The 17,002-nt window shown below is 37.4% G+C and overlaps 2 protein-coding genes across 4 annotated transcripts in view; one reads left to right on the top strand and one right to left on the bottom strand.

Moving 5' to 3' along the window:
• Positions 1-4,709, top strand: part of Ogn (osteoglycin) — an 18,235-nt gene extending 13,526 nt beyond the window's left edge. For both annotated transcript variants that reach the window (XM_028763148.1, XM_028763147.1), the window contains exons 6-7: positions 1,132-1,227; positions 2,979-4,709. In XM_028763148.1, coding sequence (XP_028618981.1) covers positions 1,132-1,227; positions 2,979-3,149 — 267 coding nt within the window. In that variant the 3' untranslated portion in view covers positions 3,150-4,709. The remainder of the gene's footprint in view (positions 1-1,131; positions 1,228-2,978) is intronic.
• The window catches only part of Cenpp (centromere protein P), a 180,082-nt gene that overhangs the window by 148,948 nt on the left and 14,132 nt on the right, over positions 1-17,002 (bottom strand). For both annotated transcript variants that reach the window (XM_028763149.1, XM_028763151.1), the window contains 2 exons: positions 16,911-16,999; positions 7,601-7,697 (listed from right to left, as the gene is read on the bottom strand). In XM_028763149.1, the coding sequence (XP_028618982.1) occupies positions 7,601-7,697; positions 16,911-16,999 (186 nt within the window). The remainder of the gene's footprint in view (positions 1-7,600; positions 7,698-16,910; positions 17,000-17,002) is intronic.

The raw sequence follows: 17,002 nt of genomic DNA, 5'->3' as shown, positions 1-17,002 counted from the left end.
GAAGGAAGGAAGGAAGGAAGGAAGGAAGGAAGGAAGGAAGGAAGGAAAGTAGGTTGGCTAGTTTAAATATTTTGGATTTTATGAAAGAGATATTGGGCAAGTTGGTGTGGAAATGATAAAACTGAATGCCCTAGGGCTTCAATAACTACTAGTAAAGTCAGGTTACTATACTTCATATAAAAGTAGCCCTGGAAAGATAGTTAGTTGGTGTTCATATAGTAGAAAGTAGAATGTTTAAGAAAGGATAAAAGGGTATGGAGATGGCTCAGCAGGAAAGGATGCTTGCTGTCAAGCTTACACCCAGGTCAAACATGGAAACAGAGAACCAACTGCTGTGGGCTGCCCTCTAACTTACAACATGAGCACTATGGCTTACACATATGAACACATATACATAATTTCTTAAAAATTGTAAAACTAAAGGTTTGAAATAATGGCAAAGAATTAGCAAGTGGGGCATAGAAGATGCCTGTAATCCTGACATTTGGGAAGCTGAAGGAGCATCATAAGTTTTAGAGTAGTTTAAGATACATGGTGGGACACCCTCACACACACACCAATAAAACCTGCATGGTAGCACAAAGTTCATATAAAGATCAAGAGGAATGTCAAAAGAAATTACATTCTGGAATAACACCCTACAATCATATTAACAGCCTACAATCATATACAACTTACTGATTATAAAAAACATTCCAACAAATCCCTCCTGGGAAAACATGTGTCATGTAAATTACATATTTGATAAATGTCTTGCTAAGCACAATCTCTTAGGAGTAGCCATTTCTATAGAAATAGGAAGAACTTCAATGGGAAGCCTCAAAAACCTTGAAGAATTCAGCCAATCTTCCACACACAGGTACTCCCTAGACAAACTTCAAAGACTGCGTATTCAGGGATGAGATGAATGGAATGAGTGGTCAGAGAAACATGGAATATGCAACAGAACTCCGCTAGATATCATAATGTCTTAAACACGTTACTAATGAGGCCAAAAACAGTAACAAACTATTATTCCAATATTGATACTACTGAAATGTGCACACATCAACACTGTTTTTAAAGTATATGTTTTTTAAATAATGTGAAAGAATGCATAATCCTAAGTAACATTCAAATTTTTCTTTATAGAAACTGAATAAACTCTCTTTCCTCTATTTGGACCACAATGATCTGGAATCTGTGCCTCCTAATTTACCAGAAAGTCTACGTGTAATTCACCTTCAGGTACAACTGGTTTTTACACAATAACTAGCTTTAGAAAACTACGGGGCCATTTTTATTACTCATTAAGAAATTTATTCATTTATATGTCAATTATGGTTACGTCACTAAAGCAGTGTGATCACTTAATGCCTTTATAAGAACTGCAGTTCCACTCAAAGTAGACCAATCTAGGAAGTATAAAGTCTGCTCTTTTGGTTTTTATTTTTTTCTCAATGATTTACTCATTTCATGTGCATTGGTGCTTTGTCTGCATGTATGTCTATGTGTGGATATCAGGGTCCCTGGAACTGGAGTTACTGACATCTATAAGCTGCCATATGGGTACTGAAAATTGAAGCCTGGTCCTGAGGAAGAGCTGCTGAGTCATCACTCCAGCCTGCAAAGTCTGTTCTTAAGCAGAATACATCTTTGGGCACCTTCTAGTCAGTCTATTGTGGCTTTAGGTAGTGCTGGGGACTGAATACAGGGCCTCACACACAGCAGGCAGGTGTTCTAGTACTGAGTATTTAATTTAAAATTTTCTTTCTTTATGGCATTCTTTAGCTCCTTATTTCTCAGGCTGAAACTGACTGGGGTGAGGAAAGGATGGGCATCAGGCAGTCACTGTTACTGTCTACATAATTGGGACCCTGAGATTTTAGGTAGATGTTGGAGGCAAAACCATAGAGTATGATCACAAGGCCATGTGGTCACATTAAATTCAAGAGAAGTGAATGTTTTTTTTTGTGACACCACCTGTGACATACAATGTGTGGTGTTTTTTAAATACTAACCAATTGTCCTGCACCAGTTGGGTATTCTAAATTCAGTTCTGATAACAGAGTCTAAGGAGATCCTGTAAGTCCATTCAGTCTAACAACACTGTTTCTACTGCAGGTACAGTCCAAAGCATGTATTTGTTTGTCTCTTATCCTATATTGCAGTTTTTCTAGAGTGGTGCTATGAGTTACCTTATTATCATAATTCAAAATTATGAAAGAGGGAAATAAAAAACAACTAAAGATATTCCTAACATTCGAGAATTTCCTAGAAGTTCATTTCTCTATGTCCAAATCTGTGCTGGCTTCCAGGACCAGGATTCCTCTCAGGCCTGGGGAAGGGGAAGAGAAGCAGACTAATGGAGGCTAAATCAACTGGGTAACCTGCCAGCACCTGACACAAGCGCTGTGTATCTCCTAGTTATCCTGAACACACATTTGAAGATCAATGATCTATGCTTTCTTCTCCAAATAGTAGCAAACCCAAAGTTTTGATTTGTGCTACTTTCTCCACTTAGAGGTGAACATGTGCTTTTGGAGACCTTATAGTTTGTTTTATAGGAGAGCATCAAGTGGGAATTGCCAAAGTGAGGAAAAAGTGAAAACAAGAAAAAGTTGATTCTCAGCAACACAAGAATTTCAACTTATTCTTTTCCATGTCGTTAAGGAGTCTTTAAGCACACAGTAACATTTTGAGTTAATGCTTTAGAATAGGGTACTCTCGCTAAGCTTGAATGTTTCTGTTTATATTCCAAACAGGATTAAATGGATGCAATTCTGAGTAATGACAAGTAAACTGTTATTCCAAAACAATACTATACACTTAAAAATATGCTCAGGTTGCAAAAGAGGGTGTCATCACCATGAACTAATATTTTTAAAAAATATTTTAAAAGATTACATTATTGGCAAAATATCTTTGTGTGACCCTATTATATAACATACAAAAAGTTGGTTTTAGGATTCTGAATATTTTTCCTTTTTTTCTTCCAGTTTAACAGCATATCTTCAGTTACGGATGACACATTCTGCAAGGCTAATGACACTCGTTATATTCGGGAGCGAATTGAAGAGATTCGCCTGGAAGGAAATCCAATTGCTCTGGGAAAGCATCCAAACAGTTTTATCTGTTTAAAAAGATTACCTATAGGGTCATACTTTTAACCACCATCAATGCAGCTTAAAATCTAAGGTACATGTACCTAATGTCTAAAGGAACATAAGCATTGGCTTAACACTATCATTTTATCTCACTATGATAGAATTCTATGTTTAAACAAAGATGTCCAAAATTCTTATATGTAATTACAAAAATAATCCAGTCTGAATCTCTTAGTTCAAAACAAAATAATGTGAAACTAAACAGCATTAAAAATCTCCTTGTGGTTATACCAGACTGCCATCTAAATAGCATGCTTCTATACAACACTCGCTTGAGAGTCACCATTCCCATGACTAATGAAGGAAGAGAATTCCAAGAAACTTTTAACTGTTTATCTTTTTTAACATTTACTGTATCTCAAAAGCATTTAAGACAGATGTTCCAAAACCTGTGCAAAGCCAAGTGTTCCCAGTGATCTTCCACTGACTGGCTGATCCATCGGCATTCTCCGTAGAGCAGAAACGTCCTTTCTGTTGAGGCAGCTACTTCACTGTATTTCTCACTTAGCCTAAGGAAAGGGGCGCCACATGTAGGCAAACCTTTCCAGAGAAAGTAAAATTTTTCTCTTTGGTACAGAGCCAATTTAGAAAAGTTCAATTTTCTGCTTTGAGTTTACATGGATCGTCTTCAGTCAATTACTTAAAAAAAAACTTTGTAAGAAAAAAAGCAAATTCCTACCCATTTCTCAAAGATTAATGAGGTTCCTTCACTTTAAAAATTCTCAAGTATGAAATAACTGTAAACTTTTTCACAGTATAGGAATTTGTTCAAATATAAGAAATGAAAACAAAGTCTATTCCATTGTGCTGTGTGCAGTTTCACCTGTACCTTTTTACCTGAACAAATTGAATATTCCTAATTCTAGCCCAAGAGCACCATTTCTCAATGGTCATGATTTCCAGATACATGTAATAAGTGAAAACCCAATCTCCAGTCTAATAGTGATAACTGAACAATGCAAACCAAAATAAGCTTCAGAGAAAGGTGCACAGCCCACTCACAAATATTAGTCTATATATTACTTTGGAGTTGAATACAAAATGATCAGTGTTTTAGAAATATTCACCTTTTATATATAAAAGTACCAATCTCATTTCCATTATAAGTTATACATTAGTCTCTACATGATCATCCTAGAACACTCATTGTAAGTGTTTGGTTGTTTTGTTCCAACCCAGACTGACTCCTCTCTCATCTGTTAAGGCTGACCTGAGATGAAACTTTTCACTAACACATCTGTGATCTGTAAGGCCACAACTATTGCTCTAGTAACGTCTACTAGCTTGTTCATTTTTATAAGTTAATTATAGTAACTTTATCCCACTGTATCATTTTGTGAGCATGCCTCATTTTCTGTGACTGAACGCTCACCAAGAGCACAGAACACAGTTCTACTTTTATGACACTTAATGGCATATGTGAGTTAAATATACAATAAACACTGTAAAATCTACTCAAATAGAAAGGTTCTGTTTATGCAGAAAATACAAATTAGTATAATCTTGAATAAATCAACTTAAATAAATCAACAGAAATAAAGCGACAAGATTGAGAATGGACAATGTTTTGGTATGCCTATTAATTTTCTTGCTTTTACAAGAAAAATGTACTCATCTATACATGCATACAAGCACACGTAGTTTGGTATTTTTGAGGTGTATGTTGTTCTGGAGACTGAACACAGTGTCTTATGCATGCTATACAAGTTCACTGACCTATATCCCTAGCCTTCTATATTCTTCGTTTAATAAAATTTCATGAGAAAATACCATAAGCTAATTATAAGATAAAATTTCAAATTAAAATCAATGGCTTAGCTTAAACAATTGGGAGAAAAAACATTGGTAAAAACTATAAATTATAGATTTTACTTAAATAACTTGGGATTCCTAGGTAAGATAATTTGAGTATAGGTAGTCTATATCTTATATTGAAAAATAAAATAAGATCCAGAATGAAGCAAGGAAAAAGTAAAAGTAAAATTACTCTTGACTCCAATTATATAGGTGTTTCATTCTTGACAATTTTAACTCAAGAAAGTCTTAAAATAAAAAAAAAGAAAATTCATACCAGGATTGGAAAAGATATGGTTCAGAGATTAAGAGAACCTACTGCTCTTGCAAAGGACCCAAGTTTGGTTTCAATACCAACAACTCCAGTACCAGGGAATACAATACTCTCCTCCACTGACAATGCACACATGTGGTGTACTTACAAAGTGCAGTAAAACACGTAAGATGAAAATGAGATCTTGAAAAAATTATTTATACCTTACAAATACTGCAAAAACTACCTCCCTCAAAGACATATGTGATGTTTTAAAAAAGAACAGCCCCCATTGGCTCATGCATTTGAATGCTTAGTCACCAGGAAATGAACTGGTGGTTCTAAGAAGGATTAGAAGGTTGGAGGAGGTATGCCACTGGGGTTGGTGATCTTTGAGGTTTCAAAAGCCCATGCCTGGCCCAACATATCTCTCAAAGCTTGTAACAGATGTGAGCTTACAACTACTTCTCTAACACATGCCTGACTGTTGCCATGCTCCCTGTCATGATAATAATGTACTAACCTTCAGAAATGTAAGCAAGTCCCCAACTGAATGCTTTCTTCTGTAAGTTGGTCATGGTGTCTCTTCACAGAAAGAGAACGCTAAGACAATATACATAAAAAAATAGATACCTGTGTTCATGGCCTGGAAATTTCACATTGTTAAGACAACAAATCAGTGAAATCTCCATGAAAGTATCAATGATGTTTTTGCAGGAGCATTAAAAAAAAATCTAGTCTAAAATTTATATAGACTATCTAAAGATCCCATATAAACAAACAAAAAAATCTTGAAAAAGAACCAAGAAAGATGACTCATACTTATTAACTTCAAGACTTTTTATAAAAATACAATAAGAGAAACAATAGTACTGCCATATTTACATACTTATAAGTGATATAAAAATTAAAGTGCCCAGAAATAAATAAATACAAGAAAATAGAACAAAATCATAAGAATTACTTGAGGGACTGCAGTATGGAAACTGACCATGTTTCATTCTGAAGAATGCCTGATGCCTGACAGATTTTATTAACTCAATCAAGTAGAATGAATTTAATATAATTAAATATAATTAATGAGTATAATAATAAAAGAATGGAACTCCAAATACAGGAGGCTCAGTATTAGTCTTTAAAATAATAGCTATACGCTGAAATATGATTTATGCTGATTCATTTAGAACAGGTTTTTGTGTGGTTTTATAGCTGTTAATAACTTAATGTCATGATAATAAGTAGGACGGGAGGGATTAGAGCACAACCAAACAGCTTTTGCTTATGCCCCTAAACATTTTCTACAGCAGTTTTAAAAGTATTTCCCATTAAAACCATTACTTCATAAAAATCAGGCTTCAATATTTATACTCAAGATCTACAATAATCCAGCAGTTCAAAATAGTCCAGCATAGAAATTATAAGCGACCCCAAAAATTCTACCAGAGAAACTTCTACAGCTGTTAAACAACTTCAACAAAGCAGCTGGATATAAAATTAACTCAAGCAAATCAGTAGCTTTCCTTTATACAAATGACAAACAGGCTGAGAAAGAAAATAGGGAAACAACACCCTTCACAATAGTCACAAATATAAAATATCTTGTAACGCTAACCAAACAAGTGAAAGATCTGTATGACAAGAACCTCAAGTCTCTCAAGAAAGAAATTGAAGAAGACCTCTGATTATATTGTTTTATAACAATATATAATAGGGTTTTTGAAACACAGTCTACATAGCCTTGGCTATCCTAGAACTCAATGGAGACCAAATTGGTCTCGAACTCATGCAGATCTGCCTGTTTCTGCCTTATGAGTGTGGGGTTCAAAGGCATGTACTACCACACCCAGCACTATATACTCTTTACACGCATTTTTCTTGTAATTTATGCATTCCTGAAAGGCAGAATTCTCAAAACTAAAATGTACAAGTAAGTTCAACTATAATGAATAGTCAAAATAAGATTATGTATCAATTATTTATTCATTTACATTGAAACTTCTCACCCATTTATTACAAGTGACTGTTAATTTATGAAACCAGTGGTAATATTCTCTATTCTTTGAAATTTAAAGCAAGAAATTGGTGCATGGCTTTAATCTCAGCACTGGGGAGGCAGAGCCAGGTGGATCTCTATGAGTCTGAAGACAGCTTGGTCTGCATAGTTCCAGGAAAGTCAGAGCTACATAGTGAGACACTGTCCAGTAAAAAAAGAAAGAAAGAGGGGGAGGAAGGAAGGGAGGGAGGGAGGGAAGGAGGGAGGGAGGGAGGGAGGGAAGAAAGGAGAGAGGGAGGGAGGGGGGTGAGAGAAAGAGAGAGAGAGAGAGAAAGGAGAGAAAGCTATGACTCACCACAATCAGTACCAGCTCATTTTTTGTATATATTTATATTCAAAGACTTCAGACTTTACCTTGAAATGCTTAAATGTTTTCTCACGATATTTATAACACTCCACAAAAAAATGCAGACTTCGGAAAAACATGGGCAAATCTCTTTTTTCTTCTGCTCTGTTAAGAGTAATATGCTGTGGTTAACAAACAGTATGAATGACAGGCTTACATTACACTTATTTCTTCATTTCTTTCTATTCACTCACTGCTCCTGTTGCTGAAACAATTCATTACAAGCAGATGTTTACTAGAAAAAATAGTAAGATTAAGCCAAGGGTTGATATTCTCAGGAGCCACGTCTCAGTATGGCTTTCTCTCCTTTCTCTCTCTCTCTCTCTCTCTCTCTCTCTCTCTCTCTCTCTCTCTCTCTCTTTCTTCCCCCTCCCTCTCTCTCTCCTTTCCTCCCTCCCTCCCTCCCCCCTTTCTACATACAAATGTGAAACAGGAGCATGTATAAAGCAGTATAAAGATGAACTGGAATAAAACTACAAGTACTGGCATGAATTCATGACTCTATATACACACTTATTCACATATGTATATAAAAGGTCATATGATTTCATGTGTGTGTGCCTAAGTATAAGCACAGATTTCCTATTTCTGTCTCCTGAAAAGGCCAAGAAACAAAACAATCCAATAGCAATGAACACATCTTGTTCCCAACCTTGGTTTCTAATACCAGTCCCAACTAAAACTAAAATCCATGATGGAACAGAAGAAGTTTCATATATTGTAATTTCTGGGAAACTTTTAATATCAAATTATAAGAAAGTGCTTGAAGATATTCAAAGAATAGCATCAATATACAAAGTATCATCTGGCTGCAGGAGCTGGATCTAAAGGATTTTTAGTTGCCAATTTTCAGATATGTTGATCATCAACATAAATAAAAAGATTAAGAAATTATTTAACAGGGTTGGAAAGAATGCTCAGTGGTTAAGGACATTTACTGCTATTTCAGAGGACCCAAGTTCAGTTCCCAACATTTATATCTGGTAGTTTAGAACTACCTAGATGTCCAGTTTTATAGTATTTTTGCCTCTCAGGGTACACACACACACACACACACACACACAAAGAAGAACTTCAAAAGTACTCATCAAAATATGAGAATGATTGACGCAATCCAGACAATACAGAGATATAACACAATATATTTACAAAATAATAGAGACATGTCCCCCAGTTGAGGCAGCAGACTACACACCCTTCTTCAAATTTTTTGACACAGAATTGTTCCTGTCTAAAAGAAATGCAGGAACAAAAATGGAGCAGAGACTGAAAGAAAAGGCCACCTAGTGACTGGCCCAACGTGAGATCCATCCCATGTGTGCACACCAAACCCTGACACTATTACTGGTGCCATATTGTGCTTGCAGACAGGAGCCTGTCATGGCTGTCCTCTGAGAGGTTCTACCCGCAGCTGACTGAGACAGATGTAGATACTTACAGCCATCCATTAGATTGAGGTCAGGGACTCCTATGGAAGAGTTAGGGGAAGGGCTGAAGGAGCTGAAGGGAATGGCAACCCCATTCCCCATAGGAAGAACAACAGTGTCAACTAACCCAGACCCCTCAGAGCTCCCAGAGACTAAGCCAAAAACCAAAGAGCATAGTGGGCTGGTCTGTGGCTCTGGCCACATGTGTAGCAGAGGACTGCTTTTCTGACCTCAGTGGGAAAGGATTTAATCCTGTGGAAACATGATGCCCCAGAGAAGAGGGATGCTGGTGGGGTGAGGTGGGAATGGGTGGTGGGTGGGGGAACACCCTCTCAGAGGTGAGGGAGGCGATCAGGTGAAGAACTCAGGGAGGGGAAACCAGGAAGGGGGACAACTTTTGGAATGTAAATAAACAAAATAATAGGAAAAAAGTAATAGAGATTTGTTTTTCAAGCACAAAACCAAATTCTACTAGAAAATGAAGGGAACATACAAGAGTGAAAAAATTACCATTCTCAGGCAACATTGTGTTATATGTATACACACACAAAAAAGACAAGAAATTAGAAGGTAGAGAGAGTTGAGAAGAGGAAGGGGACAAAAGAAACAATGGATAAAAATGATTGAAATACATTAGGTACACATTCAAAATGTTAAAATGAATTCCATTATGTTTAACTAATATAAAGTAATAAGTTATTCTAAGACTATCATATTTGAGAGGGAGATATGGTAAGAAGAAAAAGTCTATCACCCATACAATATTTTCTCAAGGATGTCTAACATGAATTGATCAAAAGAAGAAAAAAATAAGGAAACTTCTATTGGAAAACAAGTGAAATCAGTATCTGGTACCATTATTGGGGCAAGAACCTGAATATAAAGAGGTTATAGATACTAATGGAGAACTTACCCTCTTTTTCCCATTAATCAATCAATTAATTAAATTACTTTATGAATTAAAGAGGTTATAGATACTAATGGAGAACTTACCCTCTTTTTCCCATTAATCAATCAATTAATTAAATTACTTTATGAATTAAAGAGGTTATAGATACTAATGGAGAACTCACCCCTCTTTTTCCCATTAATTAATTAATTAATTTATGAATTAAAGAGGCTATAGATACTAATAGAGAACTTACCCTTCTTTTTCCCATTAATTAATTCCTTTGTATCTGGATTGGAGCTTCCCCTCCCTCTTCCTGTCTCCTTATGCATCACACCTTTCTCCTCAGAGAAAGGGAGACCTCTTATTGGTATCACCCAACTTGGCATATCAAGTTGTAGTAGGACTGGATATATTTTCTTCTACTGAGGCTAGACAAGGTGTCCTGTTATGCTGAATTTACTGCTCTTACTCTGCAAAATGGATACAGCACTAAACTGATATGGATATATTTCTTGACATTCATCAGAAAAGCTTCTTTTTGCAGTAGATAGTGATTAACACAGAGACCCACAACTGATAAAGGTGCAGAGACTGTAGGATGTTCAGCCCTAAATAGGGCATATATATCACATCCCATCCTCCAAAGCTCAGGGATCATTGTGGAAGACAAGGAGGAAACACTGTAAAAGTCAGAAGGAGTGATAACTAGAATAAAACTGTTGTCTAGACATAACAGGGCACATATGGATTTATAACTGTGGTGATAGTGTGCACAAGACCAGTGCAAGTTTAAGACAGACAAAATCCCAGCAAGGAGAGAGAAACTGGTACAGTGTCTTACCCCTAGCTCAGGAGCTATTGGTAAGTTGACAGCTGCTGGGAGAGGGAGAAGCTACATTCTTTAAGGGTATGGTATACTGACCCTGACCTAGTGAGTGCACACACACCCACACGTGGATTTGACGGATTGACAAAACAAAGTAGGGAGGAGGGGTGGATCTAGGAGGAGTGGTGGAAAGGGAATGAATATGATTAAAATGCATTGAACGACATTCTCAAAGTAATAAAAGAGAAAATAAAAAGATGAAAAAAATTCTATTCCTAAAGACCGCAAACTCAGAAACGGCAAAGGTGGCCCTGGACTGTTCCAGACACAAGGATGTTAGAGACACGACAAGTAACACGTGACCTTAGATTGTATCATAAATCTCAGAGAAAAGAATAAAACCAAAGAGATTATGAAATCAAATACAAGAACTAAACCATAGAGGGCATGCTAGAAAACTAATCATTCCACTATAATTTCAGAAGGTAAAATGCACACTTTAAAATGCAGAGTTCTGGTATTGCTCAGCATTTCCTGAGTAGATGAGGCCTGGGATCATTTCCTACCACTTCAGAAAGCAACCAAATAAGCAAGCAAAAACAAAAACAACAAAAAAACCCTACAGTACTCAAGAGCATGTGGGGTGACAGAGCCAGGATACTAAATGTGTGGTATACATTCCGAAATGGTTCCATCAGAAACAGTAAAAAGACAGTCTTCTACTGGTAAATAAAGCAGTGTTCTCTTATGTTATTTAAATGACGTATGATTAAAATAAACAGGTGTGGTGACACACACCTTTAATTCTAGCACTTCCAAGGCAAAGGCAGGCAGATCTCTAAGTTCAAGGCCTGCCTAGCCTACAAAAGGAGTACCAGGCCATCCAGTTTGATTTTTCTAAACAAAGAGAAGAAAAAAGGAGAGGAGAGGAGAGGGGAGGGGAGGGGAGGGGAGGGGAGGGGAGGGGAGACACGCCGGGACGGACAGCGGGGCGGGGAGGAGAGGGGAGGGAAGAGATGAGATTACATTATCTAGTGGAAATTTCCATGTATTTATGCCACTATGTTTGTATGAAAACTATAACATAAAGAGAGGAAATAGACAGGTCTATGTCTATATATGTTTGTGTATTTGTCAATGTGTGTGTGTGTGTGTGTGTGTGTGTGTGTGTATACTAGGCCACTGACATTCAGTCCAGTTCAGCTCTTAGCACACAGCAGCAGCTACCTGTGGGAATCTGGGCAGAGCTAAAAAAAAAAAAAGAAAGAAACCTTTGTACTCCTAGTTTATGCTGTCTGTGTGCTCTGATGGTACTACTGCTTCTGATCACAGAGGTGCAGATAAAAGACAGGGAGCATGTGCTTTGTTCTCCTGGAGCTGGAGCTACAGGCAGTTATGAGCTGCCAACACGGTGCTGGAACTGAACAGTGAGTGTTCTGTACCCCTGAACCATCCCTGCTATCTTGAGAAAGTCATTTTTTCCAAAGATGTGGCCCTGGTAGGTTGTGCACATCCCAGTGAACAGTACCACACCCATGTACACATGGGGAGCACTGGCTGGATTCAGATTACTCAGGGGCAAAAAGAAGACATAAAGTTGTAAGGGTGATGTGTTGGGTGTAGGTTCCAAGAGAAGATGAAGGAACAGAAGGGAGGAGTGGATATCATCTAAGAATAATAAAAAAATACATACAATACAACCTCAAATGACTACAAGACTAGTCTTATATGTTAATAAGTAAAAGAAGCAAGATAAGAGTATAAATCACAAAGCTACATTTACATGAAGTTCAAAGACATACACAAAAGAAGAAATCAAGTTCAAAACTGAGAAAACATACCTATGGTGTTAGGCCTCAGGACACTGATTAAACATGATTTGCAAGAAGAGTGACAAGAGGACTCTGAAGGCCTGTGAGGACTGATTCCATAGGTACAATCTGCCACCTCCAGCAACTTACTAAGTAGTTCTCCTAAGACTGTTTGCTCTTCTAAATGTATATGATGTCTCAATAAACAGGTGTTTTTAAATGACAGAATATCAGTTTAGTCAACTAAGTCTATAAAAACATGACACAATGTTTTATTGAAAACCTATACAAGCACTAAAGACCTTGTCCTCAGGGAAGGATGGACATAATTTATACAATACACACACACACACACACACACACACACACACACACAGAGAGAGAGAGAGAGAGAGAGAGATACTGAGAGAAAAATAAAATAAAGAAGCACAGAAAAGACTGGAGAGGTAGCTCAAGTGTCTAGAGGACCCAGGCTCAGTTTCTAGCACCCACATGGCAGCTCATAACTGTCTGTAACTCCAAGGGGATTTAGCACCCTCTTTTCACCTCCATGGCGACCAGGCACACATAGTACACATACCTACTGTTAGCTCTCAAACTCAGAATAGCTGAGATGCCTATTTAACATATCAAAGTGGACACTAGCTGCCAGGTTCTTTCTACATCCCTCAGTCCCTCCCTGTTATGGCTTATGGCAGGCATATCCTGACCCCTTCCCTAAACTTCTCTAGCCCAGATATTGGGCTAGGCTTCCCTCCTTGCAACTGCCCTCCCTATATAATCCAACCATTCTGGTTACCTGGTCTTTCTGTCTACTTTCATGATTAGAAGCAATTTCTAAGTCTATACTTAGAAAACAACAAAAGGAAATTTAAAATGTTGAGCTTGATTATGATAATATTAGCAGTACTTTACCAGAGCTAGATTAATGGCTTATCAGAACTCCATTGATTAATGTCAAAACTCTGAGCTTTTGAAGTCTTAGTATAACAAAAGCATAGAGAAAGGGAAAGAAATCTGGAAGGTTTTTTATTCCTTATACACTTTAAATCACTTTCTTAGACCTTTACAACTTGTATTTACACACCTTAAAACACTTTCTTAGACTCTCATAACTTACCTAAGCTTTCACATCCTCAAATCTTCTACCTACATGCAGGAAAATACTCATACATATAAAGTAAAACAAACTTTTAAAAGAAGCATAGACTACTGGCATTGGTGATACATGCCTTTAATTCTAGCACTCAGGAGGCAGAAACAGCCAGATTTCAGAGTTCGAGGTCAGTCTGGTCTACAGAGTGTATTTTAGGATAGCCAGGGCTACACGGTTTAGAAATCCTGTCTCAAAAAACCCCCACTCCCCAAAAGGAAGAAGAATACATAGAAGAATGGGGGAAGCCTAGTAGATCCATTAAAAGCCAGGAATAAGGTTTTAGTGCCACACACTACAGTAGATAAGATCACAGACATGTGTAAGGTGAAGCATGGGGCATACCTCACAGGTACATGTGTCTAAGGTTACCACACAATGGAAAGCACACTATAAAACTCTACCCTTCTGGGTAAAGAATGAACAGAAGCTGTATGCCTATACCACCAGAGGCTTTAAAAAGCCCTGTGAGAAAGTAAAAAAAAAAAAAAAGCTGAGGCCAGGACAAAAGGACCTTTAAGAAGAGAAAACATAAAAAATAGCCCCCGAGCTCTGGTATAGCTCCATATAGCATGACTTGTTCAAAAACAAAAAGAAAAGGTGTTCATTAAAATTTTGAAAGGTACTGATAGGAAAATAAAAAGACAAAAAGTACACACCTTGAAAAATGCATGAATGGGGCTGGAGAGATGGCTCAGCGGTTAAGAGCACTGGCTGCTTTTCCAGAGGTCCTGAGTTCAATTCCCAGCAACCACATGGTGGCTCACAACCATCTGTAATGGGCCCTCTTCTAGTGTGTCTGAAGACAGCTACAATGTACTTATATACATAAAATAAATAAATTAAAAAAAAACTTTTAAAAAAAAAGAAAAGAAAAATGCATGAATGAAGAGGTACTTGTTTTCAAAACAAAGGATTTTCAAAAGAATAGTGAGAAAATAACTAAGTCATATAATGTGAAAAACACAGAATGAAACTTGGAAGAAGTCAAATGGACAGCATCATGTTAAGACACACAGCCAACAATCAGGGACATGAAGCAAATACATTCTAGTAGAGATTAAAAACAAAAGAAAGAAAAATGAATAAGTGTTGAACCAAGCATGGTGGCATACACCTTTAATCTCACCACTTGGAAGGGTCAAGAAGACCATAAATTCAGTACCATCTTAGGCTAGTGAGAACTTGTCTCAAAAACAAAAAAAAAAAAAATAGACTCACCAAATCAGCAAGAAATAAGCAAGTATTGAAGAGGATGTGGGCAACTAGAAGTCTTGCATGTTGCTAGTGGAAAAGCAATGCAGTAATCACTTGGGAAAGTAGCTTCCCAGTGTCTTATAAAGCTAAACACACCCTTTCCATACAACCCAGTACTATTTCTAGGTATGTAGCCTACAGCAGAAGTCAGCAAACCTTTACTATTTCCAGGTACTTAGCCTACAGCAGAAGTCAATTGACCTTTTCTCAAAGGGCCTAATAGGAAATTTGTCAGGATTGGAGGCCATATGACTTTTATCTTAATCACTCAATACTATATCAGTATTCCATGAAGTCAATTATGGACAACATGTAAAAGAATGGGCATGAATGTGTGTTAATATCTCTTCTAAACACTTATTAGGCATAGTTTGCCCAGCCCTGAGAGAAATGAACCATACATACAAAAGCACTATACCAGAAAGACTTGCCATGGTGGAATGCCAGAAAGAACTATTACTAACATAGACATGCACAAAGGGGTCAGCTGCCGCTGGCGAACAGGCTTGGAGCCTCAAATCCCGTCAGAGTCAGAGACTTTAAGTGACTGAAGGTGAGACAGCAAAGCAATGAAAGAAAAAACATCCATGAAAAAACATCAAAAGAGAAGGTCAATCATCTGCCCCTGAGAGAGGCCCAAGATTACTTCTGATGCTAAGACAAAGAATCACTGCTTCTGGAAGAGGAGCAGTAGTGCAAACCCTCTGGTTCCATGGAAGGAAACAGGCCTTCATTGGGCCTGCAACCCTACACAACACTGATCAGTGGTGCCACATGTCTGTAAGATAAGGCAAGATGGTCAGAATTTTAGGGTAGCCTGTGTAACAGAGTGAGACACCCCACACACCCCTCCTATAACACACAGAAAAATAATAATCCTAAAGCAGAGAGATGCCTCAGCAGTAAACAGCAAGCACTTGAGAGGACCTACATGTGGTTCTAGGCACCCAAGCCTGGGCCTGTAACTCCAGTTCCAGGGGGACTGCCCTTCTGAACTCATGTGAATACACATACATGTAATTAAAAAGAATAAAATAATCTTTAAAATAGTAATAATAATAACCCCAAACACAGCTTAACTGTTGATTAACACTGAGTTAGTCCATCACATTCGCAGCATCATAAAAGGCTGGCACAAGTCACTCAATATTTGCTTCAGTTTGCTTTCCCACAGGCAATGCCTATCATTCAATCAAAAATTATGAGACAAAAACTAAAAAAAATTAGCCCATTATAAACTAATCAGCAGAGCTGAACTCAAAACTGCTTCCGAGATTGGCACTTGTTAAATAGGAGCTCTAACGCATCTATGGTATGGTATGGTATGGTATGGTATGGTATGGTATGGTATGGTATGGTATGGTATGGTATGGTATGGTATAGTCTGGCATGTATTCCCAGTGTATTCCCAGCTACTAAAGAGGGTAAGGTAGAAAAGGGAACCTTTTAAAACCAGCTATGGCCACATACAGAGACCCAGTCTCAAAACCAAAGTTATGATTAATATATTAAAAGCTCCAGTTAAAAGGTGATCAGCATACACATACAGTGACCTTTTCTGACCTCCAAAGGCACTGCACACACATGGTATGTAAACATATATGCAGGCAAAACACCCATATACATAGAATCTTTAAAAAGAAAAATTATTTCATATATATTTTAAAACAGAAACTAAAAGAATGTAAAGAAAAATTTAAAACCTGTGGAGTTAAAATTAACTACAAAGCAATAGATTTGTAAATCAGGAGTTGGAGAAATGGCTCAGTGGTCAAAAGCATTAGCTGTTCTTTCAGAGGACCCAGGTCTAATTCCCAGCACCCACTTGGCAGATCACAACGTAAACTCAAGATTCGGGGGACCTGACACTCTCACGCAGGCATAAATGCAGGCAAATATGCAATGCACATAAAAATAAATAAATTAGTCTTAAAAAATTGTAAACAGCTCACCTAGATGCAAATTCACTTAATTCTGAATATTCTGTGGGCTCCATTATTATGTTGAGATCAGTTATAATAGAAGATTTTTTCTCTTTAGTCTA

The sequence above is a fragment of the Grammomys surdaster genome, unplaced genomic scaffold, assembly GCF_004785775.1.
Source record: "Grammomys surdaster isolate TR1022 unplaced genomic scaffold, NIH_TR_1.0 137, whole genome shotgun sequence".
NCBI classification, from domain to species: Eukaryota; Metazoa; Chordata; class Mammalia; order Rodentia; family Muridae; genus Grammomys; species Grammomys surdaster.
The sequence above is the reverse complement of the archived record's forward strand: the minus strand, read 5'-3'. Positions and strand labels throughout refer to the sequence as shown.